Here is a 19,885-nt window from a genome sequence, read left to right as displayed (position 1 = left end):
ATGGATCACTTTTACAAGTCTGTTAAAATATGATTATTTCAGGGAGAGGGGGGGCCCCAAGTCCCCATAACTCATCCACACATTCGGTCACCCAGAAGATGTTGGAATTTGCTGGGGAGACTTCTCAGAACATGGAAGCCCCTTTTATAATAAGAGGCCAGATATTTTCCCAAGTGGAATAAGTAGGGGTACAGTAAATGGTTATTACCATATTTTGTCAATGAAATCACCCATGATCCCTGGTCTGTTGTTTACAAGTAGAAGCTGGAGGTTATGGTAAGCAAACTGGCTTAATGTGGCTAGTTTGTTCCACTGTTCACTGAAACTGAATCTACTTATCAAAACATATGATAGCTTGTGTACTGGTATTTGTGGAAATTTAATATGTAGTGGTATTGCTGGTAATTACAGCACAGTAAAAAATAATTAAAACAGTATTAAAACAAGTCTTATGAATTACACATATATTTATCCTTTCATAATAAAATAGGACTTCGGGCAAACAAAAAACAAAAACAAACAATATTTTTTTACTCAAAATGCCTTTAGTAAAGATACCAATAAATGATTTGTACAGTTAATGTTATTGTGCAAATACAACAGAAAATGTATATACCAATCATATGTATTATTTCAGTGTTATTTTGTTCACCTCGGACATCTTACCAAAGTTTTAAGTTTTCCATGGACACCTATACAAATGCCATGGCCTGTGCTTTTATGGGCAGTTAGTTCCTTTTCATAACACAGTTCACAGCACTTTGCTTTGCAATAATATTGTAGGTCTTATGGGGACTGCAAAGGCTCAGAAGCAGTAAAGTGCATTGGTTTAAATATATTCACTTTCCTTACTAGAAAACAAATGTAGCTAAGCAAAAAGTGAGGGTCATGAAGTCTTGGTTCATATAATATACTAAAGTATGAGTTGTGGTTTTCTATCTGGTAACAGAAGAATAAATTCCCTGCCAAAAAGTTGAATCAGCATTTACTTTTTTATTGCTTTAGTTCAAACACGTAATATCTATTTACCGCTTTCCTGCCGTTCTATAGCAAAAATACTGCTACAGGGTGGCAGGGCTGAGTAAAATCACACACACATATATATATATGATTTTGCAGTTCCAGGTAGGGGGTGCGTGGCCATTCAATGTTTCGGCCCTACCCGCACTGCAATTGGCGGCCTCGGCTGTCAATCACCAGGTCCCGGCCAGTGATTCCCTGCTGGCACCTGGCAATCACCGAGTATCACTGACGGGGGAGAGAGATGTATGTAAACAATACAGATCTCTCCCCTGTCAGCTCCTGCACACTGCTTTGTATGGCCCTGCATAGCAGAGCCATACAAAGCAGTATGCTGGAAGAGTGAAACACAGACACAGCACACAGTAAAACACACACGGCACAGATTTAACCCTTTGATTGCCCCACATGTTAACCCCTTCCTGCCCAGTGTCATTAGTACAGTGTAAGTGTTGTTTATTAGCACTGATAACTGTACTGGTGTCACCGGGGATGTCAGTGACACCAAGTCAATTCCCCCCAGTGTCAGAATGCCTGCCGCAGTCCCACTATAAGTCGCTGATCGCCGCCATTACTAGTATAAAAAAAGTCCAGTATATATACCACCATTTGTAGACACTCTGTCATGTAAACCAATTCATTTACATGTATTGGAATTTTTTTTTTAGCAAAGACATGTAGCAGAATACATTTTGGCCTAAATTTATAATGAAACTTGATTTTTGGAATTTTTTTACTGGATATGTTTAATAGCAAAAAGTAAAAAAATTGTTTTTTTTTTCAACATTGTCGGTCTTTTTTGTTTATAGCGTAAAAAATAAAAAACACACAGGTGATCAAGTACCCCCAAAAGAAAGCTCCATTTGTGGGGAAAAAAAGGATGTAAATTTAATTTTGGTCAGGAAGGGGGTTAAATTCTCTGGAGAGCAAGCGGTTAAAGAGAATGAGTAAAGGTATGAATAGGGAAGTTGTCACTGCTGACATGTTTTACAGGACCAAGATCAAGAGTCGTTATGGTTTTCTTGGCTTCATTACTTTTTGAGTCACTGGCTCAGAACAAGTGTGCAGCCAATGACTTGCATATTTGTTGTGGAACTGCTAAGAGAAGAATGAAAGAAAGGATTACTGTCCTGGGATTGGATATATAAATCAATCAGCACAGACAACACCCAAATGTCTGCCCTGATGACAGTAAGCTGTGACTGATTGAAGCATGATATGATACTGGGATGTGCTTCAATTTTACCTGATTATGCCAAAAAAATGGAGAGTCATTGGCTGCCTTTGATAAAAAGGGTGGGAAGGCAGAGGCTACTTAAATGGGTGCAGGGGGGCAGTTGCACTGACTCTAGCCACTGTGGTGTAATACATCCTCAAAGTGTACAGCTGAAGTACTAATGTCATTTGGATTGTTCCCTCAGCAGCTCTGTTCACCCTGCTCCCACCTTATATTAGAAGGCTGAAAGACTGCTGTATCACTTCTGGGAGGGAGGAACAATTTGAATGACCTCAGTGTTTCTATTGTAAACTTTCACCCCTTCATATCTAAGCCAACTTGCAGCTTTCAGCGCTGTCGCACTTTGAATGACAATTGCGTGGTCATGCAACACTGTACCTATATGAAATGTTTATCGTTTTTTGAGACAATTAGAGATTTCTTTTGGTGATATTTAATCATTACTGGGTTTTTTTTCCATTATCTAGTCAAAGGGGTCAGAAAAGTATCCATATCTAGGTAAGCAGTCAGGGCAGGTGGCAATCATAGAATTTCCACATCCAGACAAGAGTTAATAACAGTGTATTCATATGTAGGCAAGGGTTGGTAATAGAGTACTCATATCTAGGCAAGGATTAGGGCAGACAGCAATCAGAAAAGTAATTGTATCCAGATTTAACGCAAGAAAATGCAAATCAAGGAACAGTTTAGCGGCCAGGCATATAACACTATCACAAGCCCAGAGCTCTGATGATCGAATAGGGTGCACAGTTCTACCCATTGATCAGGGTAGAGAATTTGAAACAGGCAGCAATGAGCCTAGAAATGGAGACACCTTCCACTGAACAACCAGGGCAGAGGAGTGTAACCGAAAATGCAGTGCTATGGTTGGCAATTGTTGCCACTCACAAGAGAGAGGCTGAGCAATTGCTAATGATGGAAGGGGCAGCTGAGGAAATATGAGTGGGTCTCATGCTTCTAACAGTATGGTACACTGGATGTTACATTGATGCCTGTTTGTTAGCAGTCATAACAGGTTTCTTTATGAAGACCTTGTGAAGAAGTGCAATTTAAAGAAATTATGGGAGCACCAGGGACAGACTGACCATTTGGAAACTTGGGCACTGCCCGAGCGCCCGGGGTCAGTAGATGAGATGCCCTTGGTACCTTTTTCGTAGGCTTTTTTGAGTTTGGGCAAGGACACAGGGGCCCCATGTTCCCCTATTGCCTGGGGGCCCATGAGTTGTCAGATCGCCCCTGGGGAGCACAATACTGTACATTAAAATAATCTATAGGCTAAAACCTAATGTGCAAACAACATGTTTAAATCTTATGCTTTGCTTGCCCTATTATTTGGCTAATTGTATTTTTCACTACAGGTTATTCGTGGTTAAAGTCCAACTAAAATCCCAGAAATAGGAATGCAGTCAGACAATGTACTAACAAAGGCAAATGTGCTTTAAAACTGAAGTGAATGAGAGGCCAAAGTGCAGTAAATGATCTTGTAACCAATCATTTCTTACTTAATAAATATGCACTCTATTCTGTATGCAAGACTAAAGCAAATATTTCTTTCTTAGTTTTCAATTTAAAACTACAGTCATAATGACCTTTACTTACTACCATTAGAAAAAAATGTTCTCTTTCATAACCTCAGATCAAGTATGTCAGGGACAAAATATCCTAAATTATTCTTAGTCACAGTCATTGGAGAACTTTTTACATGCATGGCTAATAGCTTAATTTTCTTCTTTTTATTCAGCTCTGAACATCTTGCTGGCAGACAATGACCTACATGGTGCCAGAAATTTGCCAAGCTAAAATGCTTTGTATTAGAATTATGTGTTCAGGAATATGGTGCCAGATGCTTTACTGCACTACTAGTAGAATTATGAAATGCAGAATAGACTGAAACACATTGAAACAAACAATTACATCCAGCATCTTAATCAGCTGTGCAGTCTTAAAGTGAAACAACACTTAATAAATGAAAGAAATTAATCCTTTGCAAGTCAGTTAAATACACTTCAAGGATTTCAGTAAACTTTACTACAGAACTTTACCTGCTTCTGTTATCATTTAATCGCTGTCCCACCACCCTATAGCAGATATACTGCTACAGGGTGGCAGTGGTGCACAAAATCACAAATATATATATACATGATTTTGCATTTCCAGGGGCGCACGAGCCACGCGCATGCCGTACATTCGCTGCCATTCACAGCCACGGCTGTCAGTCACTGGGTCCCTGCTGGTGATTACCCACCGGCGCCTGGTGATTACCAAGCATTTCCAATGGGGAGGAGGACTGTTTTGTTTACTAACTGTCTTCCTCCTTGTCAGCTCGGGCTTACAGTGAAGCACACTGACACGGCCCCCTAGTAAAACACTCCCTGCACACAGTTAACCCTTTAATCGCCCCTCATGTTAAATGATTCCTGCTCAGTGTCATTAGTACAGTGTCAGTGCTTTTTTTTAGCACTGATCACTGTATTGGTGTCACTGGGGATTCCATTGACACCAAGTCAGTTCCCCCCAATGTCAGAATGTCCACCGCAGTACCGCAGTCCTGCAATCCCGCTATAAGTCACTAATCACCGCCATTGCAAGTAAATAAAAAAAATAAATTTCCAGTATCTAATCCTCCATTTGTAAACACTATAACTTTCATGTAAACCAATTAATTTACATGTATTGGGATTTTTTTCTAGCAAAGACATGTTTTTTTAAATTTTTTACTGGACATGTTTATTAGCAAAAAATCAAAAATATAGTTTTTTTTCTAAAAATTGTTGAACTTTTTTTATAAAATAAAAACCTCACAGGCAGTCAAATACCACCGAATAAAAGCTCAATTTGTGGGAAAAAAGGACGTAAGTTTAATTTGGTTGCAGCATTGCATGACCGTGCAATCGTCAGTTAAAGTAACACAGCACCGTAACACAAAAAAATGGCCTGGTCAGGAAGGGGTTACCCCAAATGGTTAAATGATACATTATGCCAGTTCCAGATCCATTTACATGTTTATAGTCACAGGTAAAAAAAATGTTAAAGTGTTAAAAAATTGAGAGCTGTCTTGTGTCCTCTGCACACTTCCTTTAATATCTCAAAAAGTCTCTTTAGCTCCTTTAGTATTTTTTTTGGGAGTAAAAAAAATGGTTAGCCTCTATGTTTTAGAGATGTGGGAGTGGTTGAGTAGTTTAGCAAAAGATACTGGGCAGGGTTAACAACAGTCCTCAAAATTGTGTTGTCGAACTACAGCATGGCTTAGGAGATGAGTGCATTTCTGGCAGATCAACAGGTATTTTTCTGTGCTTGCATTAGCTTTAAGGGGATAAAACATTGGGTAATTTTTTCATTTGCCTTGGCATATGCAAATATGTGTACAGTATGTAACAGTAGTCTTAAACAGTGATAGTAATATTTTGTCCTCAACAAGTTGGCTGTCCTATCTGGTTTCAGGATGCTTCCATAAACAACTTGGAACAGAACTGACAACAGCTTGCCAACAGTTTTATCTAAAGCTGAACCCCCTCCTCCTAGACCCCTCTAACTAATTGCTAGCATAGAAAAAAAAATATACCTGAATTAAAACTGATACTCTTGTAATGCCCCAAGGTATCTCTCTTTTTCTGTGTACAGAAGGCAGAGTTTGCCTTTGGGTTTCTACATCACTGCATACATGACATGGACACTGATTCAGGGCAGGTTCAGCAAGCATTAATAAAGTTCTGAATGCCAACCTGGTTGAAGTCAATGGGAGTTGAATGTTAAAGCTAAAGTTTAGTTAACAAACAATCTTTTCTCTACAGTATTAGTTACATTACATACCTGTAATCAAGCATGTCTTACGATGTGCAGGTTGCTCTAAACTGTAGATATCTTTACTGTTGGTCTGCTCTGTCCCCTTTCTGCTTCTGAACTGGGGTTAACAACTCTGGTCTATGGGTTTAGCTGCAATAAAGATCATTCAATGGGGACATGCCCCTCCTGCATTCTCCTCCATTGAGAAATCTTCTCTCTTGCCTATAACACGATCTTTGAATGGGGGTGAATCTGATCAGTAACAAGATTCTCTCCCCTATTCACAGATTGTGTTACAGAGTAATCAGTGAGAGAACATTTCACACTGGAGGAGAGAGCAGAGGGGCATGTCCTTGTTGGATCATCTTTATTGTAACTGAGCCTGAAGACCCAAAGCTGTTAACCCCCACAGTGCTGAAAGTTTGGCAGCAGGGAGAAGACAGGGTGGCCCTGCAGTGAAGATTTCTACAGAATCTAGCAGCCTGCACATCTTGGGATATATTCCATTACAGGTGAGCAATGTAACTGAAAATGTGTTGAAAAAATATTGGTTTTTTTTTTAACGGCCATTCTCTTGGCTAATAGGTAAGAGGTGGTCAAACAAATGGCTTGGGGATGTGGACACTGCCCTGGAGAAGATGTACAAGAGCAAAAGAGTATTTAGTACTGTTTAATGTGAAACATTAAAAATGCCATTGAATTAGAATTAAATTGAATAACATGCTCTAATCCTGCCAGCAAAATGGTGCATCTGTGCGATATATACAACCTACAACAGAAAAACTGACATTTACAAAGAATTTCATGTGAAAATTAAGAAAAAAAGGTCCCTGCAAAAATCAATACTGGCGCAGTATCCCAGCATGCAGCCTGGCAGGCCATAAAAGGAGAGAAAGTGAGTATGTGCCTCCCCCAAAACTATACTAGGCCACATATCCTCAACATGAGAAGGGTAACTTGCAGGACCCCCCAGGCAAAGCTCCTTGCCCCCATTTTGATAAGGACAAGGGCCTCTTCTTAACACCTCTGGCCCAGTGGTTGTGGGGGTCTGCCGACAGCAGGCATATCAGAAGCTGGAAGCATTTTTTAACAATTAGTGGCAAACCCAGATACTGCCTCCTCAGTGAGTAAGGGGTATATATTTCTCTTGCTCATTCACAAAAAATGTAATGTGTAAATAAACACACAGACACAGCTTTTGACAAGTCTTTTAATTAAAAGAAAGTCTTATGCTGTACATCCATCGTCCACCATCTCATCCAGTGAGGCAGATTCATGTCAGCCTTGATGCCCGCCAACCCTTCAAAAGAAAAAAAAAACATGCCAACTGCCGACACATGTCTGATCCTGTTACATCACTCTCATCAATGAAAAGATCAACTGATGACAGCTGATATAAACAAAAGGCTAGAGCCTCCTTAGTGATGACCATATGTAGACATGATCAAAACTGTGTCTGTGTGTTTATTTACACTTTACAGTTTTTTTGTGATCAAGTAGGGATAATATTACATGGGGACACAGGTATCTGCATGCCCTTTTGTTGTTAAGTTAAAGTTGGCTTTCAGATTCTAATGTCAGCAGACCCCCAAAAATACTATACCAGGAGAAGAGGCCCTTGTCCTCATCAGTATCCCTGCTTGCATGTCCCCTTTTCTGTCTGAATGTTTGAATAATGTCTGGTATGAATTTTGGGAGCAACCTCCCAAATGTTTCTTTTTGCATGGGGTTCCTCAAAATTCATACAGCACTTGAAGGGCCTGGTATGAATTATGGTTGAACCCCCCATTTTTTACCATCCCCAGCTCATTATGGATTCTCTGAAAGAAGGAGGGTTACTACATTACATGGGGTTTAAAGTAGAGCTCATTTTATTTGGCCCCATCTTCCCCATCTCTGAGGCCCCTTGGACTTTTAAAGAAAAGAAATTCCAGTTGCATACAGTATATACTGTATACATGTCTTCTTAAAGGGTCCTTTGGGCCAGTCCAGTGATCTTGCTGGTTTTCCTTGCATTTGAGTAACATTCAGTGCCGTAATGCTGAGTCCAGATTAGCATGGTTCAGGGGTTGTGTTTACAATAACCTGGGATCACAATAATTGAGAGGAACGATGCTGGCTGTCATTCAGCCTGGAAGAAGAGCTCAATCTGCTGTTGCAGCCAAGCTTCTACAGGAAGTTGTGACAGAATAAAGGAAGGCATTGCAGCAAAAGCGGCTAGTTTTTTTTTTTTTTACAAGTGCTGGGGTACTTATCTTTTAGTTTTGTTAAAAAAACTTCTTTAGAGTTATGGTCCATGCTACATTTTTCTCTCTCTTTCGAGCCCCATAAGGCTAGACATTGAAAATACGATATGATAATTTTCAAAGGTTATTTTACTTTTAAACTTTTATTATTTAATATTCACATTAAGGAAAACATTACATTTGTGTTGTATTAAATCAAATCAATTAAAAAAATATCAGACTGAATGGGTGGTCATATGAAAAGCTGATATGTTTATGGCTACATTTAATAGAGGAAAACTGTGCAGGATAATAGCAAGAGTGTCAGCTAGCCTATAAGCATAAAAAATAATTTTTCAAATGAATAACCTTTTATATGAAAGATCATTTTACAAATAGTATTGATTTTCTCTGCCAGAAAACCACAAATTTAACAAATACGCATCGGGCAGAAAATATTTAACTAATGCTTCCAGGTATATAGGTATTTCCAGGAAATCACTGCAGTCTCCTAAAGCTGAACTCCAGGCAAACAGCTAAACACAGAGTTAAAATGCCATTCTGATAACAACTTCAGGTGCCAAAGAATGTAGAATTCTGCACATCTAGTAGAAGCACAGCGTGGCCAAGAGTTCTTTGTGCTCTCTTCTCCATTCAGCATGCTAATTGTCAGCACATGCATACTGTAACAGAACTTAAATGACTGCTACCACTGGCCCTCTCTCCTGTTTGGTCTACGTTTTGTTGTTTGAGAGTACAGAAGTCCAATATCAAACAAAATCAGGTACACAAATTGAAATTTTTATATATATATATATATATATATATATATATATATACACAGTGGGGCAAAAAAGTATTTAGTCAGCCACCAATTGTGCAAGTTCTCCCACTTAAAAAGATGAGAGAGGTCTGTAATTGGCATCATAGGTAGACCTCAACTATGAGAGACAAAATGAGAAAACAAATCCAGACAATCACATAGGCTGATTTGGAAAGAATTTATTTGCAAATTATGGTGGAAAATAAGTATTTGGTCAATATCAAAAGTTCATCTCAATACTTTGTTATATATCCTTTGTTGGCAATGACAGAGGTCAAACGTTTCCTGTAAGTCTTCACAAGGTTGGCACACACTGTTGCTGGTATGTTGGCCCATTCCTCCATGCAGATCTCCTCTAGAGCAGTGATGTTTTGGGGCTGTCGCTGGGCAACACGGACTTTCAACTCCCTCCAAAGGTTTTCTATGGGGTTGAGATCTGGAGACTGGCTAGGTCACTCCACGACCTTGAATTGCTTCTTACGAAGCCACTCCTTCGTTGCCCGGGCGGTATGTTTGTATCATTGTCATGTTGGAAGACCCAACCACGTTTCATCTTCAATGCCCTTGCTGATGGAAGGAGGTTTGCACTCAAAATCTCACGATACATGGCCCCATTCATTCTGTCCTGTACATGGATCGGTCGTCCTGGTCTCTTTGCGGAGAAACAGCCCCAAAGCATGATGTTGTCACCCCCATGCTTCACAGTAGCTATGGTGTTCTTTGGATGCAACTCAGCATTCTCTCTCCTCCAAACACGACGAGTTGTGTTTCTACCAAATAGTTCTATTTTGGTTTCATCTGACCATATGACATTCTCCCAATCCTCTTCTGGATCATCCAAATGCTCTCTAGCAAACTTCAGATGGGCCCGGACATGTACTGGCTTAAGCAGGGGGACACGTCTGGCACTGCAGGATCTGAGTCCCTGGTGGCGTAGTGTGTTACTGATGGTAGCCTTTGTTACGTTGGTCCCAGCTCTCTGCAAGTCATTCACTAGGTCCCCCCGTGCAATCCTGGGATTTTTGCTCACCGTTCTTGTGATCATTTTGACCCGACGGGGTGAGATCTTGCGTGGAGCCCCAGATCGAGGGAGATTATCAGTGGTCTTGCATGTCTTCCATTTTCTAATTATTGCTCCCACAGTTGATTTGTTCACACCAAGCTGCTTGCCTATTGCAGATCCAGCCTGGTGCAGGTCTACAATTTTGTTTCTGGTGTCCTTCGACAGCTCTTTGGTCTTCACTATAGTGGAGTTTGGAGTGTGACTGTTTGAGGTTGTGGACAGGTGTCTTTTATACTGATAATAAGTTCAAACAGGTGCCATTGATACAGGTAATGAGTGCAGGACAGAGGAGCCTCTTAAAGAAGAAGGTACAGGTCTGTGAGAGACAGAAATCTTGCTTGTTTGTAGGTGACCAAATACTTATTTTCCACCATAATTTGCAAATACATTCTTTCCAAATCAGCCAATGTGATTGTCTGGATTTTTTTTCTCATTTTGTCTCATAGTTGAGGTCTACCTATGATGCCAATTACAGGCCTCTCTCATCTTTTTAAGTGGGAGAACTTGCACAATTGGTGGCTGACTAAATACTGTTTTGCCCCACTGTATATATATATATATATATATATATATATATATATATATAAAATTAAATACATAACTTTTTCAATTTTCTTTAAATAAATCTACATTGAGTTTTGATTTGAGATGGGAAACCAAGCATACAACATTTAACCAAGAAATACCTCTCATAGGAATGATCAGTCAATGAATGAATGAATGATTGCTTATTTCTTCTTTTGTTTTCTTGTGCCTGTGTGTAGCCTGCCATGGGTCTTTATCATATTCCAGATGCCACTCTGAAATCTGGGTTTACTGGTACTCATAGACATAGACTATTTTTGATAGAGTCAGTCAACAATCCTATGTCTATGAGGTTGTTTTAGTGTTTAGAAACCTATCAGCAGATGCCAGAGGATGGTTGGACTTTGCTTACAGATTAGTCTGCTCTAGTGTTTATGGGAACCTTTAAGTATATCTTTATCCCTTTTTAAGTTTTGGATAGAGAAAGAAATTGTTAAAACCCATGTCAAGTTTTTATTCCCTTTGCTTTCAGTCCTAGAAGCACAACAGGAAATGATAGGAGACCTACAATGTGAGGAGGAATCTCCTCTTACATAGTTATCATTCAAAAACACGTTTCTCCATTGGACGATTTCCAATGACTATCTTGGGGATAATGATCACCTAGACAAATACAGAGGGCAAATCACCCTGACAGCAATAGAAAAGCTTACAAAGGTTCTAAACATTCTACATTATCCAATGACCTTTTGGCTATAGTTACACTTTAATTGAAGTTACAACCATTGCTGAAAATGTCTTCTGTAAAATGCAACTAGATTATCCCACATTTATGATTAAGACTGCTGAACACAAGGCTACTAATTATATACCCTAGTTACCTGCTTTTTTATGTACTTAATTTCCATGTTTTACAGGGCAGCAAGATACTACATAAAGCCCTATTAGTGAACCCATACTGTATTCCATACAATGACAAAACAAAACTGCAAAAATGTATTTGACGTGGTCTCTTACCTGTCATATTGCAGTAAACTTTCATTGGCCCTTGTGGACCACTTCCATCTGGGTCAATCCAATACCAGCCTGATATGTTTCCCAAGTGTCTGTAAACTTCACATGACAGCTCATACAGTGCTAAAATGAAATTAGTTTTCAAATTATTATTTGTATACACGGTCCAAATATTTTATTTTGATCACCACAATTTTGAGCTACACATAGTAATACACAACATTGAAAACATTTGTCAGATTTTTATGCATATGATTCTAGTTCCAGTAGCAGCCTACTGGAACCTACAGAAGCTTTTGCTATAGCATGTTTACTTAATTAACCTGCTTATTTATAATTGAGGGGGTAGCAGGAAAAAGATGAGTTTAAATAAGTTGAATACTGCATCTAATTAATATACTAAACTTGAAGCTTAAAAACAACTTGTTTTTTATAGAGCTCACTTTGAGTCTGGAGGAAAGTGCAAACACAATTTCTGACAATTCATAATCTTCTTTATTTCCAGCAAAATTGGCAACTCAAGCTGGCACTAAAAGGTAGATAGACAGATAGATAGATAGATAGATAGATAGATAGATAGATAGATAGATAGATAGATAGATAGATCAATTAGGGATTCTTTATTTTCGACTTTAACTCATTACTAAAAACAAGTACAATGTAAACAGTGCTGAATTCGCTGCTCACATATACCTAATATTAAACATTATTATCATTAATGGTTAGCACCAATTATAACCAAGGTTTTATTATTGGGTGGGGAGCAATGAGTTGAATAACCCGCTAGCATCATGTTTGTAAAGGAAATGTACAGTACTTTTGTCAATATTTTATGTCTTTGTATATAATCTGTTTATTTTGCCATGTAAAACTGAAAATAATATTAGGCAGTCATATATTTAGATAGCAGGTAGTTCTGGTCTCCATTTTTATATATTTTGTTTGATTATTCTTCAACCATGCTGGAAGGAGCTCATTGTTTACAGAATGTGAAGGGGTAACCCCTTAACAAATGCCGAGTCTAAGATTTTAATCAGACAATATGAACCATATTTCCCTGAGAACCATTAGACTGGCCAAACATGCATCAGCTTTAGTCTGATGCCTGTTGAATCAGTTGAAATGTGCTCTATAGGTGGCCCTGTCAGCAACCTAGATCCACAAGAGTCAGCTGAACAGCACCTGCATTCAACAAAATGCAATACAAAAGCCCTCTGTGGAAGATTCATCCATCCGTGCTGATTAACTAACATGAATGGAGTAATCCGTTAGTTTACAGGCTGAACAAAAAAAAATCTATATGTGTATGGCCAACTTTAGTCATATATTAGATGTTTAACTGTAAAAGAAAGATTATATATAAAAAGTCAAACACAAAAGCGGGAGTTAAAAAAAAGTATAAACTAGGAGTAAAATTTCTCCAGCAGTGCAGTGGGTTGTGTGATTGAAACTTTCGGAACAAACTGTTACTCTTAAAGTAAGTATCCTCAGCTATTTATTGAGTGTGATGGAGCATGATACCTTCATTTGGCTTTCTAGTGTGATAGCGGAATAGAACTGGATGCACTAGTGGGGATATCTCACCAATAGGATCTTCTTGAGATGTAAGTAGCTATCATATACAACAGATGGTAAGCAACTGCTAAAATATTAGTTTTAGGTGGAAAAGGCCTTCACGGAATCACTTAAAATACACCGTAGCTCATGTTTTTTGTAATTGTTATTTCTTATTGAATCCTTTTACACAATCTCATAATACACTACAAGAAGACATTGAGAACTCAACATATCTCCAGATACATGAAAAATGTATCTTCAAATTTTCTATCACACAATACAAAGAGGTTATGCTAAAGCTAAAGGTAAGGTTCTCATCACTGTGGCACTGATAATAATCATGAATTTGGATTATGTAGAAGGAAGAAGGGTTTTTGGTATGTAAAACAACAAATAAGATTCAACTGACGGGTAAGTTGTGCACACAATGGATGTGGTCACCCCTCCACTGGTGTGTACAAATTGCTGTAAAAACAGTTAAACAATACAAATTGAGAGACAGAGATACTATTGAGAAAGATAAGAGTGATAATCCTGGAAGAATTGGAAATTGTTCCAATAAAACCATATTTTCCAATGCTACTCCTCTCTTCTTTTTGGAGTTGCCATAAGTCCCCCCATTTGCTGATTTTCATTGACCACAGAGGCCCATTTTACCTTTTCCCCATTTTTCGAAGGGGGTTCAGAGTTTTTCCGTGTTTGGGGTATATAGACCCTGACTGCATTCACTAAGTGAATTAAGAGTGACTTCTTGTACTGACTGTTAGGTATCAAGGCAAGATATAGCAAAAACACCTTGGGTCAATTCCTAATTTGAACATTGGTTAGTTAGTCCCTACTCTCTGGATGTTTTCCCAAAAGCACTATATTAATGGGTAGTCTGAAAAAATGTGAAGTAAAGTCCCTTGTACCCACTGACACCTCCAACACACCAATGGTGTATCAGGGAACATTTCATTTAAGAGGGAAGGTACCCTATACCTCCTGGCCAAATGTTTTTATCCATGGGACATGATCCCTTTGTTTAGCTGGTAGAGTGAGAACACAATCATTTTACTATTTACTGAAATGACAGTTCAAACCCTTCGCTTGGACAAGAAATTAGGTTATATGAGATAGACAATGCATGTCACAAAGTTGAGATGTCTACATGATAGTTCTCAAAAAAAGGGAACACAGCTTTGTTTGTGACAGTTTGAAGTTTAATGGTGTGGAGAGACTAAGAGAAAGTGTTTAATTTTTAAAGTCTGACAGTGTTTTGGTGGTTTTCGTTGATTGGATGTCTAAAATGGATTTCCACCTACCTGCACATAAAAGATTTTGGAGCAGAAATTGGGAGGTAGCAATAAAAGGTCTAATTTGCAGGTCAGAGGTACCAGGAGAGTAACCCATAAAGCCAATAACTGGTGTCATACCCATGGAACCTGATGAGATGGAAGGAAAACAGTTCCATTTTAAGAGTTCGATAAGGGTAATGCTGCTAATGGGTAGTGTTTTCCTGCCAGCGGGAGTGCAGAATGTTGCCAGGGTAAATTTTTTAATGGGAGAAAAACCATATCCTGCTCCAAACCCACCCATCTTTTAAAAGTAGTCTGTTTAATCCAATAGAGGATTTTAGTCATGTGCACTGCTTGGTGATATTTGAAGGGGATATTTAAAACCCTAAGCCACCCCACACCTTAGGTAAAGATAAGAGTTGGTATGTAATCCTTCTGGACTCATACTGTATGTCCAGAGGAAACGATTAAACTTTACTTTAACTGAGGAAAGCCTTGGGAATGTGGACCATGAGGGTCTGCAAGAGATAAAGTATTCTTGGGAGAATGTTCATTTATAATATACTGTTTCTACCAAATCATGTATAAGCACATTAGTTCCATCCCTTTAGACAAGATCTGATCATTGCTAACATCTGTGGAAATTTAAAAAAAATATCCAGAGGTGACTAGTAATGTATACTCTCAAATATCTGTTTTATTCACTGCCAATGAGAATGGAAAACTAACTTGAATGGTTTGTAATCTAGACTAAGGAACATTCACGTTCATGGCTTTTGACTTACCCACGTTTATTTTGCAGTATGAAATCTCTGCATATTGGTTTAGTTTCTGTAACAGAATGAGTATGGTGATTTCAGGTTGTGTTGACCGCATATGCCCCAAACCTTAAGTCACTATACCTATCCAACTCCCTGATATTTTCATATGATCTAATTTGACAAAGGAAGGGATCCAGGGAAATAATATAAATTGGAGGAGGGAGGACAAAGCCCTGCCTTGCCCCATTGCTAAGAGAGAAGTAAGGTGCGAGGGCATCATTTATATTTAAATCAACATTAACAGAGTAATTGGATGATTATTGGCACAATTCAGTGGATCCTTACCTTCCTTGGGGAAAATAAGATATATATAAGTGTGGAGAGACTCTCTGGGAAAAGGTGTGCCTTTCTGGAGGGAGTTGTATTCCTGGATAAATTGGAAGGCAGAAGGTCTAAGATGGTATGATAATACAGTGGCAGGAGGCCATCTGGACCAGGTGCATGGCCCAGTTTCATTGCCTTGAAGGCTTCCGTCATTTCCAGCTCTGTAATGGGAGATGCCAAATATACCCTAGTCTGTGCTGATAGTTGTGGCATACTGGAGTGCACAAGAAAGGCCTCTCCAGCAGTTTTATGGACTGATGATAGACTGATTCTCCCAGGACATCAAGTTGTATAATTTTTCATAATAATCACACATTTGTGCACCTCCCACAAAACCAGTCTTGATGTTTCAGGGGTTTTGTTAGTAATAAAATGCTCTCTCAGGTCTCTTTCTAGTTCTTGCACATATTGTGGGTTTTGGGTTAGACTTTTATTCAGTGTCCATGAGCTGTCTTGCTGTGGTCACTCACCTAGAGCAATAGTGATCATAACTAAGGCATAATCAGAAATAAACATGGGACCAATGCTAGTAGACTTGACCAAGGGCAATGCAGATTGATAAAGTAGACAGTAATCCAAGCAAGAATACAAATTATGCTAAGAATTAAATAAAAACATGGCAGGACAATTGCTGTTAGCTACCCTGGATCTAGAGGTGTCCATACTAAAATACATCTTGAAAAACAACAGCTCCCCAGGCCCCAAAATAACTTCTATGATTATAACACATTGCAACATATAGTGGCACATATAAATGCAGGTCACCTTCCTCCACCAGAACATACGCAAGCACATTCAACATGCAGGATGAACCATCCCTCTGCTCCATAGTGTCCCCACAACTCCACTAACCTAAGTTGAGAGTTTTCAGGACGTGGAACCTGGGGGGTGGAATGGAACCCCAACAAATTTGGAGATGCCACACTTGTCATATTCTGTATCAAAATATGTATTACCACTCAATTAAGTGGGAGCCCAAAATATAATATAACCTATACAGTATATTGAACATTAAAACTAGTGTTAATCTTAACATCCTCATAGATGAAGATGCTGTGATTTGGGGCATCCTCAAACAATAAGCATAGCCATAAATGGAGGAAACCCCCCTTCCCTGTGCAAAGTCAGCAGCCATACAGGCTGTCTCAAGCCAATTTGGAACTAATATTAGGGTAGTATTAAAAAAAAAGCTCTGGCAGTTGATCTGGGCTATAAAGTGCAAGCTAATTGTTGTACTTCTTGATGATGGTATGGATTGGATGGCCCCATTTGTAAGAAGCTTGTTTAAAACTGAGTCACCCATTGCTCAAGCTCCAACCTAGTAGGAAGAGTGGCCAGTCTGGCTTGTATGTCCATGAGAGCCTGCAGTGGTAATGAATCAGTTAGGAAGGACCCTGGGTTCTCTGAACCAGAAGGACAGTCAAAAGCACACAGGGAAAGGGTATTGACCTTCTGCTGTGATACTGTCTTCGGAGAGGAGGGTGAGGACATCCTCCTACGATCAGACCAGAATGCTGTAAAGGAGGCTGGCAGCTGAAAAAGTACTGAATGGCTAGTATTGAATGGTCTCAGATGGCATTCTGATACTTCCTTTTCCTTGGCATGATGTCCAATGTTAGAGATGAGACCTCCAAAGTCAGTGGTAAACCCCCAAAAGGGTCTGGAGCTCAGCCTCAAATGTCTGGGTAGGTCCACAGCCTGACACGTGCCCCCACATTAGCTCATTTAATTTATTGCAGGACAACAATGAGTTTGGTAACCTATTACATATTTCTTTTCTGTGTTTTAAGAACTGTTGTCACAGTTCCAGCCTGTACTGTACAGATTAGGAAACAACCTAACAACAAATCAAGATGAAATCAAAACAAGCAAGGCATCTCTTTCACATAACTTATTAATTGAATAATTTCAGTGCCAAGATTTATTTTTGGTAATTTCTTTATTGCACTGCCTGTAGCTGGCCAGCTAAGACCGGTCCTAGGTTGCTAATATGGTTCACATATATGTGTATACCAAACCTGCCAATAACCTCAGTACAGTGTATATGTGCATATGTTAAAGCCAAAAGCAGAAGAATTGCTGTAATTTATGTCTTTGGTTGTTATATGACATTTATATATTTATTGTGTTAGCAGAAGCAGAAAAGGAAAATATGCCTTTAAGAGTCAGTATAGAGCTGAGCCAATCACAGACAGCCTCACACTGTACAGAGCCTTAACCAATCCCAGCCAGTTTCACATTTATGCCTTTGTAAAACTCCCTGCTGGATTGTTCTAGAGACACATGCTCACCAGACAGAAGAGGAAACAGACAAAGTTCCAGTAAGAGAAGCTTTATGGAAACAGAGAAGGCCAAATAGTTCCACCGAAGCTATCGAATTTACTGAAATAATCGAACGAATTTAAAAAAATAATCTAATGACATAAGCTAACGAATCTAATGAATCTATCGAATCTATCGAAATATACAGAACGAATCTATCGAGATAAGCTATCGAATCAAACCACTGTAATACGAATTAAACCATTGTAATATGAAAGAAATAAGTCACTATAAGATAAACGAAACAAGCCATTGTAAGCAGTGTTATATGAAGAAAATTGAAGTTATTAAAGAAGTTAATTAAAGTATTCGGTGTGCTCTTTAAACCTACTGCATCCATAGAGCGGCATTGGAGGAATTACAGAGTAAAGTCAATCTAGCCAAACAAAAGAATCAGCAATTGCATAATTTTTCTAATGCCACCACGCAAAAGGCACCAAAGGGTGCTGCGCCTGCCACACTGCCTACATGTAATAACTGGGAAAAGAGATCAGAAACTGTTGGAGAAGGGCAGCCAATGCATAGCTTTAGATGAATCCTGACAATATCCCACTGCTGTTTGATTCCATACAGTTAATTTTAGAGAGAACATCTAGAGGGATGTTTCATATCTTCCATGTTCACAGTCCAGGTCTGAGACATGCTCCTCTCTAAAATATACAGTGCAGATAGCAAAATGTAAACAAAGAAATGCTTATGCTAGCCCAGGTTTCTAAAAGCGCATAGAAATAAAAGGGCAAGATAGATATTTACAGAGCTGATGTGAGCTGAGACTACAATTCTCCTTGTAAGCAAAATAAAATAGTGTTTTATAGAATGTTTCCAGTCAGTCAGTATTGGTTCTTATCTCTCATGTGCAGTATCATTGATAACTTAAACTTAGCCATAAATACAATGCATACATTTTTATACTGAATATATTGTACTTTTCTTGCAAGCATTTTGCTAGAAATAACAGAAAGAATTTATTACAGACATCTTCCATCTATAGTATATATACACCAGCATTTCTGAAAATCCATTGTACCAACTCCTGCTGCTAACTAATGAACTTTTAAAGGATTTCAATTATCATGTATGCCCTGCAGGAAGATATTGGAGCTTAAAGCATGCAGACAATATGGTATTAATTTAAACTAGCAGAGTGATACTTAGCACAAGCAAACATGGGGATTCAAAGAAATGATAGGTGTACAGAAACCTAGCCCAGGGGTCGAACAAAATACTTTAGCGGGTCATAAAGGAAGGCAATGAAAGCAATATTCATTTTGAGAATCCTGGCACAAAATGAGATGTGAACATAATATTTGAGTTGCCTGAAATGCTATTAGTGAAACTGGATACGCAAGAAAGTCTGCCATGGCCCACTTAAAGAATAGTGTTTCAACTCCAGAGAGACAATTACCAATTGCTCTGTTTGATCTGGAATAATGGATTTTTATACCGATGTTCAACCGTTAATACATTCTCCAGGTTTCATCATTTGAAAATACATTAGGAATATCAGCATTTTTGTATGTTTTTTTCTGTCTCAGGAGCCACAAGCACCTTATTAATTCCAGTTCCCCATAATAAAGGTTAAAGTAGATCTGAACCTGTCAGGCTCCGCCCAGCGGGATCTCTAGTGGTCCACGGCACGGGGTTTCCCAGGACGCGGAGTCTAAGTCCCAGTCTGCCTTTTCACCAGGGCCCCTGATGGTGGGGATGGAGTTGGTGCAAGACTGAAACCAGGTCGCGTCCCTGGGCACCCCCGGCGGTGGCAGAGGGGTCCCGCTGAGGGTATGTGCCCGGGTAGAGCCTGCTGTGAAGGGGATGACAGATCCCGATCCGAGCGGGATGGATGGGATGACAGATCCTGATCCGAGCGGGATGGATGGGCAGCTATCAGGAGTAG

At 39.1% G+C, this 19,885-nt stretch overlaps 1 protein-coding gene across 1 annotated transcript in view; it reads right to left on the bottom strand.

The window, feature by feature from the left end:
- Positions 1-19,885, bottom strand: part of CNTNAP2 (contactin associated protein 2) — a 2,186,758-nt gene that overhangs the window by 661,000 nt on the left and 1,505,873 nt on the right. Inside the window, exon 12 of the mRNA XM_089687345.1 lies at positions 11,694-11,813. Within this exon, the coding sequence (XP_089543471.1) occupies positions 11,694-11,813 (120 nt within the window). The remainder of the gene's footprint in view (positions 1-11,693; positions 11,814-19,885) is intronic.

The sequence above is a fragment of the Staurois parvus genome, unplaced genomic scaffold (genome assembly GCF_062004578.1).
Source record: "Staurois parvus isolate SC_StPar_1 unplaced genomic scaffold, SC_StPar_1.0 ptg000020l, whole genome shotgun sequence".
In the NCBI taxonomy this organism is placed as follows: Eukaryota; Metazoa; Chordata; class Amphibia; order Anura; family Ranidae; genus Staurois; species Staurois parvus.
Note: the sequence above shows the minus strand (reverse complement) of the source record. Positions and strands in the feature narration are given on the sequence as shown.